This window comes from Hypanus sabinus (assembly GCF_030144855.1).
Source record: "Hypanus sabinus isolate sHypSab1 chromosome Y unlocalized genomic scaffold, sHypSab1.hap1 SUPER_Y_unloc_3, whole genome shotgun sequence".
Classification (NCBI taxonomy): Eukaryota; Metazoa; Chordata; class Chondrichthyes; order Myliobatiformes; family Dasyatidae; genus Hypanus; species Hypanus sabinus.
The window spans coordinates 944,683-964,333 of NW_026779032.1; the positions used below are offsets into that span (position 1 = coordinate 944,683).

The 19,651-nt window shown below is 40.4% G+C and overlaps 1 protein-coding gene across 1 annotated transcript in view; it reads right to left on the bottom strand.

The window, feature by feature from the left end:
• Window positions 1-18,462, bottom strand: part of LOC132386025 (vacuolar protein sorting-associated protein 26B-like) — a 78,877-nt gene extending 60,415 nt beyond the window's left edge. Inside the window, exons 1-2 of the mRNA XM_059958307.1 lie at window positions 18,019-18,462; window positions 8,711-8,867 (exon numbers count right to left, since the gene is read on the bottom strand). Of these exons, the coding sequence (XP_059814290.1) occupies window positions 8,711-8,867; window positions 18,019-18,241 (380 nt within the window). The 5' untranslated portion in view covers window positions 18,242-18,462. The remainder of the gene's footprint in view (window positions 1-8,710; window positions 8,868-18,018) is intronic.
• Window positions 18,463-19,651: the final 1,189 nt, after the last annotated feature.

A 19,651-nucleotide genomic window follows, 5' to 3' on the forward strand; every position in this document is an offset into this window, starting at 1 on the left:
ACTTGTAGAACCCAATCTGTTTGGATTGGCAAAAACATCTCTTTCATAATTTTCATCAGCACAGAAACACCGCAGGAACGTGCACTTGGCCCCCTGCTTTACACCTATGACTGTATGGCTAAGTACACATCCAGCACCGTATACAAGTTTGCTGCTGAAACCACTTTGGTGGGCTGTATCAAAGCATACAGGAGGGAGATTGAGAATTTTGCTGACTGGTGTAATAACAACATTTCACTCAATGTCAGTAAGACACAAGAACTGATTGTAGACTTCAGGAGAGGGATACCAGAGGTCTTTGAGCCAATACTCTTGGAGGATCAGAGGTGGAGGGAATGAGTAACTTTACATTCCTGGGAGTCACTATCAGAGTCCTGTCCTGACCCATTGTATAAATAATATTGTAAAGAAAGCATGACAATGTCTCTGTTTACTCAGGAGTGTGTGGATGTATAGTTGTGTGGTGGAAAGATTGCTGAATGGCTGCATTACAACCTTATGAACACCATTGCCCTTGAGTTGAAAATCCTACAGATGTTGTAGATTTAGCCCAGTACATTATGGGTCAAAGTTCCCAAACAATGAGCACATCTACATGAGCTCATCCATCATCAAAAATCCTCACCATCCAGGTCATGCTCTTTTCTCACCATTAGGTAGATGGTACAGGTCTCTCAGGACTTGCACCACCAGGTTCAAGAACAGTTACTACCCCTCAACTAACAGGTTCTTGAACAAGTAGGAACAGCTGCACTCATTTAAGGACTCTATTATATTATTTCATGCTCATTATTTATTGTTATTTACTTATATCTGCATTTGCACAGTTTGTTTACAGTTTCTGATGTTGTCAGTTTACAGTTACTATTCTATAGATTTGCTAGGGAAGTCGCAGAAGAAGAACCTCAGGGTTGGATGTGATGACATGTATGTACACCAATGATAAACATTACTTTGAACTTTGGATGTTCCACAATACTTCTGGGACAATGTTCTATGGACAGATGAGACTAAAGTTATACATTTTGAATGAAATGCACAGCCCTATGTTTGGAGAAAAAAGGGCACTGTACACACACCAGAACCTCATTTTATCTGTGAAACATGGTAGGAGTATCATAGTTTGGGACTGCTTTGTGGCCTCAGGGCCTTGACAACTTACAATTATTGAGGAAGCAAAGAATTCAAAATTGTATCAAGAAATTTTACAAGAGAATGTCAGGGCAGCAGTCCATCACGAGGAGCTTAATAAAAGTTGGATCAAGACAATGATCCGAAACACAAGAGTAAATCAACAACAGATTGGTTTAAAAAGAAGAAAATTTTTTTTTGGAATGGCAGAGTCAAAGTCCTGACCTTAACCTATTTGAGATCCTGTGACATGATCTGAACAAAGCTGCTCATACAATGTATTAAAGAAAATATTAATGAACATTAATATTAATATATGAATACATTAAAATATAAATATTAATATCAACCTCAATTGATATTAACATATTGAAATATTGATTAAGTATTACTATTAACTCCTCCATTTTGGATGGAGGAATGGTCTAAAATTCCTCCTCGCCATCGTGCAAGTCTGATCAGCAGCTACAGCAAACATTTGGCAGAGGTTATTGCTATTAAAGGAGGTTCACCCAGTTATTAAATACAAAGGTTCACATACTTCATCCACCCTGGACTCAGAATGATTAAACAATGTGTTGAATAAGACATGAAAAAAATATAATTGTTTGTAAGTTAGTGGTTTGTGTAGATTTGTGTTTTGTTTGTCTATCATTAGGTCTTAAAGTTCAGACCATATTTTATGAATAATTAATACAGAAAATCAGGTAATTACAAAGGGTTCACGAACTTTTCCTTTCTAAAGTATAACAACATATTTACTTCTTTAAGCCTAAACAGCTTTCACACCAGTTTTTCAAAGCATTTTGATAGGATTTCAATTTGCATATCAAATACTTAAATAAAGATGTTCTCTTACTTTCAACTTTAATCTGCACTATTTCAGATCAAGGTGAAGTGATGGCAGTTACTGTCTTATCACTGAAGATAAGTGTTTTTGAGCTTAACCACATGACTTTATTAATAATTTTCCAGTACCAACTTGTTGACATTACTAGTACAATCCTACAGTTTTAATTCAGACAAAATAAATCAGTAAGGGATTAAAAACTTCCCGACATTAACTTACAGTAGTAAGAATAGCATCAATCTACAAATTAATATCATCTAAAATCATGATCAACTGTCCCAGTAGATCCAAAAAAAAGAAAAATAAATACACAAATACTGTTGTAATGTGAGCATTACAAGTAATAAGTTAAAATAAGTAATACTATTAGGATAATAGTAATATAGCAATAGTAATATAGCAATACTCCCACTACAGAAAGCAGTTTGTAAAGAGAGGTTGTTTCCGGGGTTGCGGGTTTTACTTCTGTTCTTTCTGCCCGGTGCACCTGAGATTAAGACTTTTTTGTCAACAAGAAATGAGGAACAGGAGGATCTGTCAGATGTTGTGTAGCTATAGCATTTAGGGTTTCAGACAGACCTAATGGCTAAATTAAACGCACTTAACAACGAACTGATGGGAAAAGACCAACACCCGCCCCACATGATAAGCGCAGTAAATGCATTTAAGGCCAAGCTCAGTGTTTGGATTTCAAATTTAAAGAACGGGAGGCTGACACACTTTCCCAACTTGAAGAAAACGTTACAGGCCATTAAGGGAAAAAATGATTTTCGCCCTGAGCAGTACTGTGCTTACCTAGACAAACTAGCAATAGAGTTCGATCAGCGTATTGGGGAGTTAAACGTCATGAAAAATATTGCTGCATTTATTTCAAACCCATTTGTCGATCAATATAGAACAGATAGCAGCCAAATTCCAGCAAGTATTTGGTGTGCCAAGTGATATTGAAATAGAAGTAATTGATTTGCAAAATGACATCGAGCTTAAAGCAAGATGAAGGGACGGTGACTTTTGGGGGCTTCAGCAGGGAGAAGTCTCCTCATCTCACCACAGGTGCAGTAAAAGTCAGTGCCTACTTCGGCTCAACTTAACTGTGTGAAATTGCATTTTCACAGGTGAAAATTATTAAATCTAAGTAAAGGCGCTGTCTTACTGACAGACACCTCACAGAAAGTATTCAGCCCTAGTCATCACACTGAGTGCAACAGTCAATTTTTATTTATTTATTTCTCATGTTGAAATGAAATTAAATAATGAAACTTAGAATTAAAGGCGTTAAGAATTGTAATATTCTTAAAGAAAGACAGCTATGGCCTGTTTGATATGCTAGTTACAGTGTTTTCCTGTTTGAATTAATTTCAAAGTTTGACAAAAGCATTTTATATAATTCAAATACAAATTAGCCCAAATAAAAGGCCACAAGTTGGAAGTACAACCTGAGCTGTTTATTCTCTAAGCAATTTAGTAGGTAAATCTAGCCTTTCACTAAGGTCAGAGTAGGAGATAATGAGCTTAAAAAGGTTGGTGACCACTAATCTAAAAGGATGACATACTCTATATTCTGCAGGCCTGGCAGCATCATGGAAAAGAATAAGCAGTCCACATTATGGGCTTTTCATCAGGATTGGAAAACAAAACAAGTCAGTGTAAGGTGAGTGGAAGGGAGGAAGAAATACAACAATGCAGGAGATTGGTGAAACCAGGAGAGGTGGAGGACAAAGTACAGATTTGAGAAGTCATTTGGTGGAAGAGATACAAGGTTATAGGAGGAGGATACGAAAGGACAGAGGACATGGAAGAAAGGAAAGGGGGAGGAGCAACAGAGGGAAGTGATGGGCAGTCAAGAAGAAAAGGTGACACAGGAAATTGGGAATGGGGACTGATGAGGAAAGGAGGGGAGGCGCAGTCCAGAAGTTCGGGAAATTGATGATCATGCCATCAAGTCAGTGGTTACACAGAAAGAATACAAAATGTTGTTCCTCCAACCTGAATGCGGCCTCGGCATGACAGTACACTGTGGAATGTGACATGTCGAAATGGGAGTAGGAAATAGAATTGAAATGGGTGGCCACTGAGAGATCCTGCTTTTCTGTGGATGGAGCATAAGTGCTCAGCAAAGCAGTCTCCATCTATGCCAGGTCTCACTGATATACAAGAGGCTACACCAGGAACGCTAGACACACATGATCCAAAAGACTCACAAGTGTCGTCTCACCTGGAAGGACTATCAGGGATCCTGAATGGTAGTGAGGGAGGAGGTACAGGAGCAGGTGTAGCACTTGGTCTGCTTTCAAGGATAAGTGCCAGGGATCTTCTAGTGGCCACCTATTTCAATTGAACTTCCCATTCTCATTCCAACATTTGAGTTTACGGCCTCCTCTACTGTCACAAACAGGCCACACTCAGGGTTGGAGGAACACCTTATATTGTCTTTGGGTAGCATCCAACCTGATGGCATAAACATTGCTTTCTCAAAATTCTTATAATGCCCCCTCCTCCTTCATGATTCCCCATCCCCGTTTCCCTCTCTCATTTTATCTCCTTTCATGCCCTTTGACACTCTCTGGTACCCCTCTCCATTCTCCTCTGTCTATGGCCTTCTCTCCTATCAGATTTCCCCTTCTCAAGTCCTATATCTCTTTCACGAATCAACTTCATCTTCTAACTGAGTCCTCATCTTTTTTCCTCCAGTCCTAAGGAAAGGTCGCAGCCCAAAATATCCACAGTACTCTTTTCCATAGATGTTGCCTGGCCTAAGATCCTCCAGCATCTGCATACTTTCTCTTGTTTCTAACAAGAATATGCTGGTTTGAAATCAAGTGCAAACCAAACTAAGTAAAAAAGCAAGTTTCCTCCCTTGAGGGTTACTACTGAACAAAATAAGGCTTTTTGATTTTACAGTTATAGTTACCAAAACTATCTTAATTCCAGCTTTAGATATCTTAATTACCAATGTAATTTAGTAACTTTTTCTATTTAATTAGATCATTCTTTAATATTATATCATCGGGGAGACTCTGGCTACTGTCTAATGGAGTGACACACAGATTTGTGTGGTAGCAATCAATCCTTCATTTTCCCCAGTTTTAACTGTTTGAATTTTTTACTTTTATTTGTCAGATCTTAGAGGGGAATAGTTGTTACTACGTCACAATCTTTAAGAAGTGGAAAGCAGCTTTCTGAATCCAGCAACGGAAAGGGGAAAAAAAATCAGAGGAAACACCAGCCTGGGTCAAGTGTCTAGAACATTCGTTGATGGGTCTCAACATGAAAACAGACTGCAACATGGTAAAACTTGATGCTACCTCTTCTGAGATTAAGTCGTTATGAGAGAGTTTTCAATTCGTGCAGGAAAATATTATTTTCTTGAATTCTGAACTTGAAGAGGCAAAGCGTCAAATAGCAGATATTTCAGCTCGCTTCGAAAATTCTCAAAATAAGATTATCGATTTGGAAGCAAGATCTTGTCGGAATAATATTCGAATTGTTGGATTGAAGGAAGGATCTGAGAGTGGAGATTTATTAGACTATTTTGCTAACTTGTTTCAATCTCCATTTCCGGATACTTTACCTCAAGTTCCCAACATCTAAAGAGCGCAAAAAATTTTCACTTCGAAATCTCGGGACCCGAATAAGCTAAGGTCAGCTTTAGTCTACAACAACACACACAAAATGCTGGTGGAACATAGCAGGCCAGTCAGCATCTATAGGGAGAAGTGCTGTCGACGTTTCGGACCGAGACCCTTCGTCAGGACTAACCGAAAGGAAAGATAGTAAGAGATTTGAAAGTAGAGGGGGTAGGGGGAAATGCGAAATGACAGGAGAAGACCGGAGGGGGTGGGGGGAACACCAGAGGGAGATGGAGAACAGGCAAACAACGCTTGCGCTTCTCCCTATAGATGCTGCCTGGCCTACTGTGTTCCACCAGCATTTTGTGTGTTGTTGTTTGAATTTCCAGCATCTGCAGATTTCTTTGTGTCCGTTTTGGTCTGCTTCCTTCAGTTTAAAGTTAAAGACAAAATCATAAAATATGCAAGGGAACACAGAGTTTTTAAATTTAAAGGTTCCAAGATTCGGTTTTATGAAGATTACCCACGGAAAGTTATGGACCTGTGGTCTCAATTTGTTCCAACCATGATGATAAGGGATTTTATTCCCATCACTTCAATATTCAGCCCAATTAAAATTATTTCCCAAAGATTCAACTCCACGTGTTGTTCTGGACCCCAAAGAGGCATTGAACTATGTTGACTCTATTCCGGTTGTAGCCAAGGTTTGAATGGTTTTAGGTCTGCTTAATAATTGTTACTTCGGAAAGAAGATAAGCTTTGAAAATTTCTGATTTGCTTAAGACGTCCTTTGATCGGTCGACCATTTAAGGAAGTTGTGAACTTTTTGATGTGAATGATGAATGACTTTTTTGAAATCTGTTTGGTCTACTGAGTGAATTAACACAATGGACAGATTGTTTGACTATTTGCTTTTATCTTCTTTCCATTAATTAAGTGATAGTTTTCATACTTCATTAGCACTTTTTCTTATATATGCATGGATGGGAGTGCTTAGTAGAGAGATAATTAGATTTTTCTAAAAACAGTTTTTCATTTTTCATTTTCATTGCTTTTTCATTTAAATGGAAAATGGTGCTGATTTTTCTACACTTGAGATAACACAGGCATTTTTCTCTTTGTTTAATTTTATTGTTTTGGCACTTTTGGAGGTTGTTTCTGCATTCCCCATCTTTTTTTAAGGATTAAATATAAACGTTTTTTCTCTGAACTTTTTTATGCTGGATGTAGGAAGCCAGATGTACAGAAATACTGCACAGTACAGGCCCTTTGGCCCATGATGTTCTGGTCACCCTTCAGTCTATTTCATGATTAATTCCGTCCTGTAGAGAATTCCATTTGTCTTTCACTAAGAGCCTATCTAGGAGTCTCTCAAATGTCCTTACTGTGTCTGCCACTATGACTACCCATGGCAGATCTTTCCACACACCTACTGGTCTATGAAAAAAAATCTGAGATCCCTACACTTTCCTCTGAACACCGTAAAATTGCGCCCTCTTCTATTAGCCATTTCAGCTGTGAATCTGTTAAATGGTTTAATGATTACACAGTGTCCACTGTTCCAGCACAATAATACTCTGTAAAGTAATGGAAGGCACCAGAGTAAATTGATATTCAAATTGCATATATATCAGTTAGAAGCAAGGGCTGTAAATGGGCAGAAGAACCAGTTAACATGACTTGATATGGTGGTGTGTTGCTTTGTAGTGTTAGGCTTTTTATATTTAGCAAAATATTTTTTTCTTCTGCAGGGCTTTTCTATTTTAGGGCCATATGCTTTTTTTTTGTAACTGGAGGAGGAATTAAGGAAAGCTTTTTAAAACCAATGTTATAAAATGGGCAGCTCACAAAGTCTCTCTTTTTACTCTATTGGGATGCACTTTGGTTTATTTTGCTGAATTTTAAGGTATTTTGGGATGTTGGGAGGGATTGGGGTTAATTTTGATTTATAGAATTAACTGTAAGATTAATTTTAGTTTTCTTTTTTGTATTTCTTTCCCATTACTGAGTTCCGGAGCATACATGTTTTGTATATAGGTATACGTATTACTGCCAGTTTTGATTAGCCCGCGCTGATATGCGTGTATTTATGTGTTAAATAAAATAATTTTTTTAATGGTAACTAAACAGATAAACGTTATCAGTGGGAATGTACGTGGTTGGAATCATCCTATTAAGCGAAGGAAGACTTCTAAAATCATTAATCGATTCTAACCCGATATAACTTTTGCTCAAGAAATGCATATCAAAATGTACGACCAACATGTAATTGTGTTTGTTACATTATTGGCCAGAAGGGCTATTTTGTTGAAATGGAAAGATGATTCTGCACCTACTTTGATACAATGGTTTTCTCAGGTGATGCTATGTCTTAGTTTGGAGAAAATTAGTTGAACTTTTGATCCTCGATTTGATTTTGAAAAAAGGTTGGGTTCATTGGCCCTCTACTATCAAAAGATTTGAGTTAATTAATATGGTTTCCTTCTGATTTTTCTTTGTGGATTTGAGTTGGCGGATTGATGTTTTTCTTTTATGGAAGCTTGTATGATGTATAGCTCCGGGGTTTTATTTTTGGTTTTTTTCCAGTTAGTAGGGGATTTTTTATAGTTAGTAGTTCTTTTTTCCCTTCTTTTCTTTCATAATAAATATTCTTAACACTTTCTTTTTTCTTATTATTATTGATATATTGCTTATCTTTGTTATTCAGTTATTCGCTAATTTAATTCTTTATTGTATATAATGACATGTTGTCTTAATGTACCTATTTTTGTTGATCTTTAATAATAATTAATAAAAAAGATTTTTAAATGAATTATATCATCTAGAGAGAAAAATAGCCAACTTCACAATGAAATATTTCAGCTCTGGGCAGTTCTAAATTTGCATGTGGGAAGAAATGCACTTCAGAGTCTTAAAATAATAGAAGATAGCTATTTAATCTGGAAACAAATTTTTCTTTTAAAACTGAAAAAACTTCACATACAAATTAGTAACATTAAAATCGTTTTAAGTTTATTTTGAACTCTATTCTGATCATTAAAAAGTGTCTTGATGTACAAATAGTATCCACTTTAACATCTAGGTGACCTATACAATCTTTTTACATTAGGAAAAGTTTCAGACTGCATTCATTAGAATAAGTACAAAAAACACAACTCACCGCAACTTCACATTCTGACCAGTGTACGATTCATATGGTTTTTCTACATGTGTAAACTCAAAGTCAAAGGTTTGGGATTGTGTCATCTCACCAGGCCGAGCCAAATCTTTAACCAGAGACACAAACTCATGATGATTTCCTCGGTCATAGTACAGTTCTATTAAGAGAAAGGAACGTGTTAAATCTGTACAATATTCAAATAACTCCACAACTGTGACATGTTCTTCTTTCAAGGACCAATGATACATTTTGAAAATCTGCTAAAAAGAAATTAGCTCAAATTCTCACCTTCATTTTCCTCTACTATATGGCACATTCAACTAGGTACAGCTTTTCAACTTAGTTGGGTACACTTCCTCCTTCTACATATGAACTGGCAATTAAATTTAATTGGCAAGTTTTCAGTTTTTTATAATACAATTATTTTCTCTCTTCATAATTCTCTGAAATTTCTCATTAGTACTGTCCAACTTTGCAAATCTGCACAACACTTAATTTAAGACTGCCAATGTACAGAGTATTGCAAATCTTCCACTTCCATCAAGATCTGTGCCATGGATTTGATTGTAATTCTTTCTGATATCAGGCCATCAATCTGAAATGAACATTTTCTCACAGCTGCCATCTAGATTGCTTTAGAAGTCTTTAGAATTATTGCTGTTTTCCCTTTTAATATATAGCCAGTTTATTAGTGTATATGTATTTAACAGAATTGAAGAATCTTTCCATTATACTTTGTCTTCTATTTTCACAGATTTTGCAGGTACTTGAAAATGTCAGTGTGTCACAACAGACATCTTCTTCCTTAAGTATGCCTGCAGTAATGAGACTTCCATAACATTTAATCATTTTCTTTCTTACATTGTGTGTAGCTTTTTAAAACCATATAACAATTACAGCATGGAAACAGGCCATCTTGGCCCTTCTAGTCCATGCTGAACACTTACTCTCACCTAGTCCCACTGATCTGCACTCAGCCCATAACCCTCCATTCCTTTCCTGTTCAAATACCTATCCTATTTTACTTTAAATGACAATATTGAACCTGCCTCTACCACTTCTACTGGAAGCTCATTCCACACAGCTACCACTCTCTGAGTAAAGAAGTTCTCCCTTGTGTTACCCCTAAACTTTTGCCCCCTAACTCCAACTCATGTCCTCTTATTTGAATCTCCCCTACTCTCAATGGAAAAAGCCTATTCACGTCAACTCTATCCCCCTCATAATTTTAAATACCTCTATCAAGTCCCCCTCAACCTTCTATGCAACGAATAAAGACCTATCTTGTTCAACCTTTCCCTGTAACTTAGGTGCTGAAACCCAGGTAACATTCTAGTAAATCTTCTCTGTACTCTCTCTATTTTACTGACAGTTTTCCTATAATTTGGTGATCAGAACTGTACACAATACTCCAAATTTGACCTTACCAATGCCTTGTACAATTTTAACATTGCATCCCAACGCCTATACCCAATGCTCTGATTTGTAAAGATCAACATACCAAAAGCTTTCTTCACCACCCTATCCACATGAGATTCCACCTTCAGGGAACTATGCACCATTATTCCTAGATCACTCTGTTCTACCGCATTCTTCAATGCCCTACCATTTACCATGTATGTTATATTCCTACCAAAATGTAGCACCTCACACTTATCAGCATTAAACTCCATCTGCCATCGTTCAGCCCACTCTTCTAACTGGCCTAAATCTCTCTGCAAACTTTGAAAACCTACTTCATTATCCACAACACCACCTACCTTAGTATCAACTGCATACTTGCACTAATCCAATTTACCACCTCATCATCCAGATCATTAATGTATATCACAAACAATATTGGACCCAGTACAGATCCCTGAGGCACACCACTAGTCACTGGCCTCCAACCTGACAAACAGTTATCCACCACTACTCTCTAGCATCTCCCATCCAGCCACTGTTGAATCCATTTTACTACTTCAATATTAATACCTAACAATTGAACCTTCCTAACTAAACTTTCATGCGGAACCTCATCAAAGGCCTTACTGAAGTCCATATAGACAACATCCACTGCTTTACCCTCGTCAACTTTCCTCATAATCTCTTCAAAAAATTCAATAAGATTTGTCAAACATGACGCACAAATCCATGTTGACTGTTCCTAATCAGACCCTGTCTATCCAAATAATTATATATACCATCTCTAAGAATACTTTCCATTAATTTACCCACCACTGACGTCAAACTGACAGGCCTGTAATTGCTATGTTTACTCTTAGAACCCTTTTTAAACAATGGAACCACATGAGCAATATGCCAATCCTCTGGCACCATCTTGGTTTCAAATGACATTTGAAATAATTCTGTCAGAGTCCCTGCTATTTCCACACTAACCTCCCTCAAGCTCCTAGGGAATATCCTGTCAGGACCCGAAGATTTATCCACTTTTATATTCCTTAAAAGCATACTTCCTCCTCTTTGTCATAGTTTCCGTAACTTCCCTACTTGCTTCCCTTACCTTACACAATTCAATATCCTTCTCCTTAGTGAATACCAAAGAAAAGCAATTGTTCAAAATCTCCTCCACCTCTTTTGGCTCAACACATAGCTGTCCACTCTGATTCTCTAAGGAACCAATTTTATCCCTCACTATCCTTTTGCTATTAAAATAACTCTTTGGATTTATTTTCACCTTACTTGCCAAAGCAACATTGTATCTTCTTAGCAAAAACGAGGAACTCTGCAGATGCTGTAAATTCAAACAACACACACAAAATGCTGGTGGAACACAGCAGGCCAGGCAGCATGTATAGGGGGAAGCACTGTCGACATTTCAAGCCTAGACCCTTCATCCTGACGAAGATACGAGCAACACACAAAATGCTGGTGGAACACATTGGAGTATAAAAGTTGAAATTGTTTGTTGTGTAACCAAAACTATGTAGTCAGCTTTGAAACTTGCTATTTGCTATGCATGTACCCAATTTAGTAGAAATCTTAAGAATGTAGAAGACAATGGTGTGTTAATGAGAGGTAGCTAAAAGATGTAGATTAGAACATGATTAAGTCAATGGGTAGAAACAGTAGGGGCGGATGTACGTGTGACATGCAACTACAGACCCATTGCATCTGCTAATGCAACTAAACCAGGAGATTGCTATAAAAAATGCTGTGACCGGGGATCGGTGGGCAATCAGCGACTAGCTCAATGACTGTCTCAGCTTTGATTTGCAAATTAAAGTTTAACCCTTCTTGAAGAACCTTCTGCGTCATTTGTGGGGCACAAGACCCACGACAAAATTGGCAACCGCGGCAGGACCGGAAAGGAAACGGCAGATCAGGGATGCTTCCCAGTCCTCTAGGGACCCCCACAAGGCTGACAGAATTAAGGGTGCACCCAAACAAAAGGTAAGCGCTTTTTGCGACTATTTGGACTAAGAATTCTGTTGGCTTTGGGGAGGTCTTGGAGTCTCAGAAATGTGGAACCACTGCCAATGGGTCTCTCCAGTCCAAAGAATCTGGCAGAATTGGGGGTTAACAGGAGGCTCACAGGATTGATCAAGAACACTGCAGTGAGGGTAAGTACAAATAAGTTAAGAAAAATTCCATGTGATGATGGTAAATCCCTGTGGATACAGCTTCGTATGAGACGAAGGTCTGAACGGGCAGGGAAAGGGAAAATAGAGAAAATCCTCGTGGATACCGCCTTAAAAGATAAGGGTCTGAATAGACGAGGTGCATAGAGAAAGTTCTGTGGGTACCGCTCTGAATAGAGGTCAGTACGGGCAGAACAGAATAGGAAACAAGGACAGTCTAATATATAGTTTAAAGCGCTGGTTGATAGACGATAGACTAGGCATAGAATTAGAGAAACTATTATCCAGTAAGCGAACTGTGAACCTCTGAAATACCTTAAAAAGAGAGAATAACATGACAGGTAAAGGAACGGCAGTAGAGATTCCGAGCAAAAAATTCCCGATAAATAAATATGAGATCACAAAATCTTCAGAAAAATGGGAAAAGAGAACCAAAAACCTGGTCACAAAATGGTCAAGAGAAGGAACGTTGTGCGAAGAAATGGAGGGACTAATTAAAAATTACAAACCAAAAGATATATCTAACAAAAGAGGGCAAAAGAGAACGAGCAATGCAAGTGCTAAAACTCTTCAGAACAGAGGGAGAAAGGCTGAGGAGGACAGGTAGAATATTGATTACAAGCGAGGAAGACACTAAGGTGCTGGAGAAACAGCCTGTTAGAGAGAGAGAGGAAGGTACAGTGAGAAACTGGCTTCAGCTTCGTACCCAGATGCGAAACAGAAAAACCCCCTCCCTATAATGAGGAAGGTACCCCTAAGCAGTGCCCCCTGCTGACGGGGACAGTAAACATGCAGGGAGAAATACAAGTTTGGGATAATGAGGAGGAAAAAAAACAATACGAAAAGGAAAAAGCGGCGATATGGAAGGAGATACAGTCAAAAAGGATAAAGGTGGAACAGGCACAGAGAGAAATGGAAGAAGGGATTAAACAGATGAAATACTTGAGAGAGGAAAAGGAGTATGAGGAGTATCGGTTATGCTATAGAAATAGACTAGAAAAGAAGGTGACTCATTGGAGGAGCAAGAGTTAAGTGGAGAGAGAGAGAGAGGATGTGAGAATTTGTGGGGAAGAGGTAGGAGGCAGAAGCCCAGAAGAGCAGAAGGAGGCAGTAGGGGAGCAACTTGCTGAAGTAGAGAGAGAGCCAGATAAGTTACTGAGAGGGGATTGCCAGAAGAAATGCGAAAAATACTCCAGGGGCAAACCAAGTATTGAACCAAGACAGAAAGGAAGGACTCCACAAGGAGACTGAGGGAAGAAGAGGACCCCGGAGACATTTGTGTGGGAAGCAGTAAAGACATACCCTGAGACAGATGGGGGAGTCAGGTGAGGAGGAGAGCCAGGTCAGGTGGGAAGAAGGAGGTAGAATGATGCCGTTGTTAGTTAAAGGATCAGGACAAGTGCAGTATATTCCTTGGGGATCACAGGACCTAGAAGGGCTGATAAACACTGCCCAATCTACATGAAGGAGCAGGGAAATGGATTAGAGCCTTTGAAGAAGAAACGGCAGGACGATTATTGGCTATGGGAGATTTGAAGGTACTATTGATAAGGTTGATAGGAACCTCCAAATTTAACAAACTAATGGAAATGGCTGGCATAGTAAACTCGAACGACCCAAGAACTGATGGAGACGGGTTTGACAGAGTGAGGCAGAGGGTATGTCAGGAGCTCAGAAAGCTTTATCCACCCAAAGTGGACCCCAAAGCCTTAAAAGGGGATCCACTGGGAGACACTGAAAACCCAGCAGCCTATGTAGAAAACCAGTTGAAAAGGTGGAGACTGGAGACTGAGCAAGAGGTGGAGAATAGCTTATTTATGACCTCACTGATCCGACATAGCATTTTGGATGCAATGACTCCACAAGTAAAACCCAAACTGGAGGAAGTGGTTGGGCTAACGTCAATGACCCCATAAGAATTTAGAGACCACGTAGTCCATGTGGTTGAGAAATACCGGAAAGACAAACGAAGGTTGGCTGAGCAGCAGGAAGAGGTGCAAAGAAAGTTAATACAAATGCAGCTTGAAGAACTCAAAAAGAAGGAAAAAGAGAAAAACAAAAAGATGCTGCCAGCAACCACTGGTCCGAGCACAGCCATCAAACTGGACAAAGCACTGCTATATGGAAGAACCGATCATACTGTAAGACAAGGGCTGGAAAAACCCATGCCAATAATCGTCTTTGGAGGAGCATTCCCACAAATGCCCTATCAGGAACAGACTAAATTCAAACAGCCCAGACAGGACTGGAAGTCCCAAGGAGGGGGACAGAGGAGCTATGGGCAGAGGGGACCAGTGAGGAGACAGGGGGAAAGAGAGGTAGAGAGATTGTGCTGGGGATGTAATCAGCCAGGTCATTAGAAGAGATTGTCTGTTTACATCATGGCCTGTCACACACCAGCAGGAACTGATAAGAAGGGAACTAAAGTTTAGCCAAGGACCAGCCCCCCACAGGCCCAAGCGGACCTGTGAACCCCTATGCGAGGTATTAGGGGTGCCCCGAGAACTTGAGTGGGAAGGGATAACAAGGGACCCAATGATAGCAAGGGAGGCAAACGAGCAACCCATTGTTCAGGTTATGTTAGAAGGGCAACTGACACCAATGATAGATACTGGAGCCACGTACACTTGTGTACAGCCACAGTATGCCCTTCACCTTCCCATGTCAGGAAAGTTTATTAAGACGGTAAGGTTCTCGGGGAAAACACAGTTGACACAGTGCACGGCTCCAGTGCGGTTGAGAATGGGAAATAAAGGAATTGTTTTGCCGGTGCTAGTATTTAAAGGAACTCTGATTAATTTGTTAGGCAGAGATGCCTTACTGAAACTGGAATTAAAATTAGAATGCACCAGAAATGGGCTGAGTGTGGAAGGAGCAGGGGCTCAATTGATAGTGCGAGAAGACAAGGCAGCTAATGTCTTTTGGATAGGAGGCATCGCAGATCAGATTCAGGAAACCTGGGAAAAATGGAAAAAGGGTGTGCAGGCTATGTTACCCAGGGCTGTAATGCCCAAATCTGAGCTACATTGTACAGTGATTTTTGACGAGACTCAGAACAGGGAGAAATGGCACCTAGAGGCATGTACCCAGCAGCACCTGGAAGGGGAGGCTGTGATAATTGGAAAGCAAGGGGCAGCTTTACAAGTTAAGTGGAACACCTTTTTAGAAAAATGGTACAGGATACCGGAGGCTGCGCTCCACGTAACGTTGTTGGTAAACAAGGGATATCAGTCTAAAGACTTAGGACCCTTAGTTAAGAGTGCTGAAACCGTAACAGTGTGGAGGAAAATCACGCCAGAGGTGCAGTTATCAGAAGACCACATTGCATTAAAATAATGGTAAGTCTAGATATGGTAGGGACAGTGAGAGAGGTCGAAATAACTCCCCAACCACACATGCCCTTGGTGGGAAAGAAAAGAGGCCAGCAGAAAGATAAAAGGTTAGATGAGTTGCCGTCTATTCTGTGGTCACACCATGACACGGACGTAGGGAAAATGAAAGCAGCTAGAACGGTGGAAATAAGGCTGAAAAGGGGAGCAATTCCACCCAGGAGACCAAGTTCACGTGCGAGTTTTTCGGAGGAAGTGGAACGAGCCAAGAAGGGAAGGACCAAGGCATCACCCACCGCAGTTCAGGTAGAAGGACGCTCCACCTGGTACCATCTGAACCATTGCACGAGGGCAGTCCTGCAAGGGCAATCAGTTGAAGTGTCTGAGGTAAGTGATGCGGAAGAGCAGTTAGCAGGAAACAGACAGGAGGAACAAGAAGCTGACACTGCACCGCAGGAGTTTGATCAATTAGTAAGGGAAATTTTTGATCCTGAGGACGGGCCTGAAGACCCTCAGGATATGGTGGTGGATAGAAGGGCTTCTTCAGATAATGGGGATGAGCTGGGAACGACGAGTCGTGCCCCTGGGGACAAAGCACCCACATACTCCAGTGCAGACTTGGAAACCACTAGTGTGGCAGATATGGAATGGGACTGGTAACCTACAGAAAAGAAGTAAGAGGAGCACAACACTTACCTCCTCACCATGGTTACAGACACGTACTAATCAGTGGTATCAATGGGCAACTTACACGGCAGGAATGATGAAGAGACAGAATTGTTACCTGTGCTCAAGGGAAAGCCCCACTCAGCATGTAGTTCCCATGCTTATAACTCCTCCACATGCACGCGGTGGCGAAGAGAGCACAGGGAACAATGCGAACGACAGTGTCCAGGTCCGGTTAGGGCTTGTTTCATGAGGATTTGCATTAAAGCAGATCCCTGATTTCAAAACTGTATGAACAATCAGGTTTCCTCGCAGTTTGATCAAAGCAAGATTGCCTCTGAATGCAATTACAGCAGACCATGGGCTATAAATAAAAGAAGCCAGACACCTACACCACAAAAGCTTATAATGTAGGACCATCTGAATTATGAATGTTTCATGTGGGTGGGCACTATTGGAGTATAAAAATATTATGGAGTATAAAAGTTGTATTATTTGCTGTGTATTTCCCGAGATTTGGGAATAAGTGCTTGAGTTTGAGTGCAGACAGTCTTTTCTCTGTGTGAAACCCTCTGGGTCTCAGAGTGGGGATATATTGGAGTACAAAAGTTGCAACTTGCTACTTGCTAGAGAATGAAATCTTAGGAATGTAGAAGACAATTTTGTGTTAATGAGAGGAAGTTAAGAGATGTAAATTATGTAGTCTGAGTTTGCTATTTGCTATGCATGTACCCAATTTAGTAGGAGAATGAAATATTAACAATGTAGAAGACAATGGTGTGTTAATGAGAGGTAGCTAAGAGATGTAGATTAGAACACGATTAAATCAATGGGTAGAAACAGTAGTGGCCGATGTACGTGTGATACACAACTATAGACCGATTACATATGCTAATGCAACTAAACCAGGAGATTGCTATAAAAAATGCTGTGTCCAAAGGATCGGTGGGCAATCAGCGACTAGCTCAATGACTGTCTCAGCTTTGATTTGCAAATTAAAGTTTAATACTTCTTGAAGAATCTTCTGCGTCTCCTAATCATTTGTGGGGCACAAGAAACCACGAAAATAGTCAATCATTTTAATTTCACTTCCCATTCCCATTCCGATATGTCCATCCACAACCACCTCCACTGTCGTGATGAGGGTACGCTTAGGTTGGAGGAGAAAACTTTATCTGGGTAGTTTCTAACCTGATGGTACAAACATCGACAAAAAAGAGAAAGTCTACAGACGGTGGAAATCTGAGTAGCATGCTCAAAATGCTTAAGAAACAAAGTACTGTCGGTGTTCAGGCCAAGACCCTTATTCACCTTCCCAGCTCTTTACTTCATCACTCCCCCTCCAGGTTTCATCTACCAACTAGTGTTTTCTCCCACCCCCACATCACTTTTTAAATCCACTCCTCAGCTTTTGTTTTCTCCAGCTCTGCCGAAGGGTTTCGGCCTAAAACATCGACTATACTTTTTTCCATAGATGCTGCCTGGCTTGCTGAGTTCCTCCAGCATTTTGTGTGTGTTGACTCTTTCTCATTTGAAGGTCTTGGCCTAAAGGCATTCTACTGTACCAGGTAGATGATAATAGTAAAACTATTATTCCAAAACTGTTCTGCTTGGCCCGGTAGCTTGTTCTAGCACCGTCCTCAAAAATGTATTAAACAGTTCAAAACTTCCCGACAGAGTTGTATTGTGTTCACGTTTAATATTCTGCCGCCAGAAATCAATGTTTTCCTACCGATCTGCCCGATGAACTCCACTTTAATTCCTTGATGTTCGAACTTTTTGCCAGGATTTCTCAGGGTGACGTTCACCTTTCCGGACACAGTTTCTCCATCGTAGAACAACAAGTATTTATCATTCTTTCCGTCTTCAGTTTTATGTTCTACTTTTTTGCGGGTCTCGGCATCGTTTAACACCACGTCAATTTCCGCGCTCTGCCCAAAACTAAAGAAGCTCATGATGTTCGAACAGGTCGGGAAAACCTGACAACGGGGAAGGCCTTCAGCCGAAATAAGTGAGGGGTGTGGGAGACAGCTCACAACCTGGACTGCTCTGTGAACAGCCGTTCAGGGCTGAGACGGGAGAAAATGAAGTACGCTGCTACGCAGTTCGAAACCGACCTGTTCTTTACGCTCTCCCAAAAACCGGTCAACCCTTTCTCAGCAACAGCCGCTGCTCCCCTCACTGCGCATGCGCTCAATCCTCTGAAATTTGCGCATGCGCTCTTTTCACGTCCCGTTCAGCTGGCATGTGTCCCTGTCCGGCCCAGAGCACAGGCTTTATCCTGCATCCAACCTCGGTACGTAGGTACTGGCCAACCTTCGCGACTTTATAGAGGGATTACCCCAGTTATTCCTCCCGAAAACAATGATCGTCCTCTTGAGAACAAGTACAGCAGACTATCAAGAACGCAAACGGAAATGTTGGTCTTCATTGCCGGAGGGATTGAGTTGAACAGCAAGGAGGCAGACATCCCATCTCTCCTGGAATCTCCCGCGTATTTATAGCGGCTCCCTGACGCCCGTAAATTATATATCCCGGAAATCGATTTTTTGAGAGGGAGAGAGAAAGAGTGCGAGCGGGAGCGCACCATGGTAGAGTGTTTAAAAAACATACAAAACGTACTTCACCCCAGACTACACTAAAGAGTAGCCCTGCCTAAAAGGGGTCATCCAGCTTTTTTACGTATTGATTTGACCACAGCACTGCAGTTTACTTTGTGTTTATAATAACAGTGTTGCTTGTTGCATTGTTTGTAACAGTGACTTTTCTAAGGCCCGTGGTGGGTTAAAAAGTAAAAGACATTTAACGGTGAGTTTAACAGGTGTCAATAGCTAACATTATTTAAACTAACTGCTAAGGAGCTACTCTAATACAAACATCCCACCTCTCCTGGGAGTCTCCCACAAATTGATGGTGCTACCTCCCTGAAATGAGTTTTTTCAGGTTGGGATGTCTGTTACCGTTATAGATGCAACCAGGGTACTGAAGTTAACGAACGTGATTTCCAACTGATAGTTGCAGGCAAAGAAATGAATTTTGCAAATGTGAGTTCACAGTTGCACACGGAGTAGTGTAGGTCATAAAGCAAGTTCACGCTATGATAGTTCCAGGCCAAGATATGAGGATCACAAAAGTGAGTTCACACTATTACAGTTTTAGGCCAAATACTGAAGGTCAGAAAACTGAGTTCACACTAATAGTTGCAGGTCAAAAACCGAAGTTTACAAACGATTCACACTAATAGTTCCAGTCCAAGATCTGAAGGTTACAAAAGTGAGTTCACACTGTCACAGTTGCAGGGCAAGAACTGAAGTTTACAAATGTGAGTTCACACTGATAGCTGCAGGCCAAGAGCTGAAGGTCAA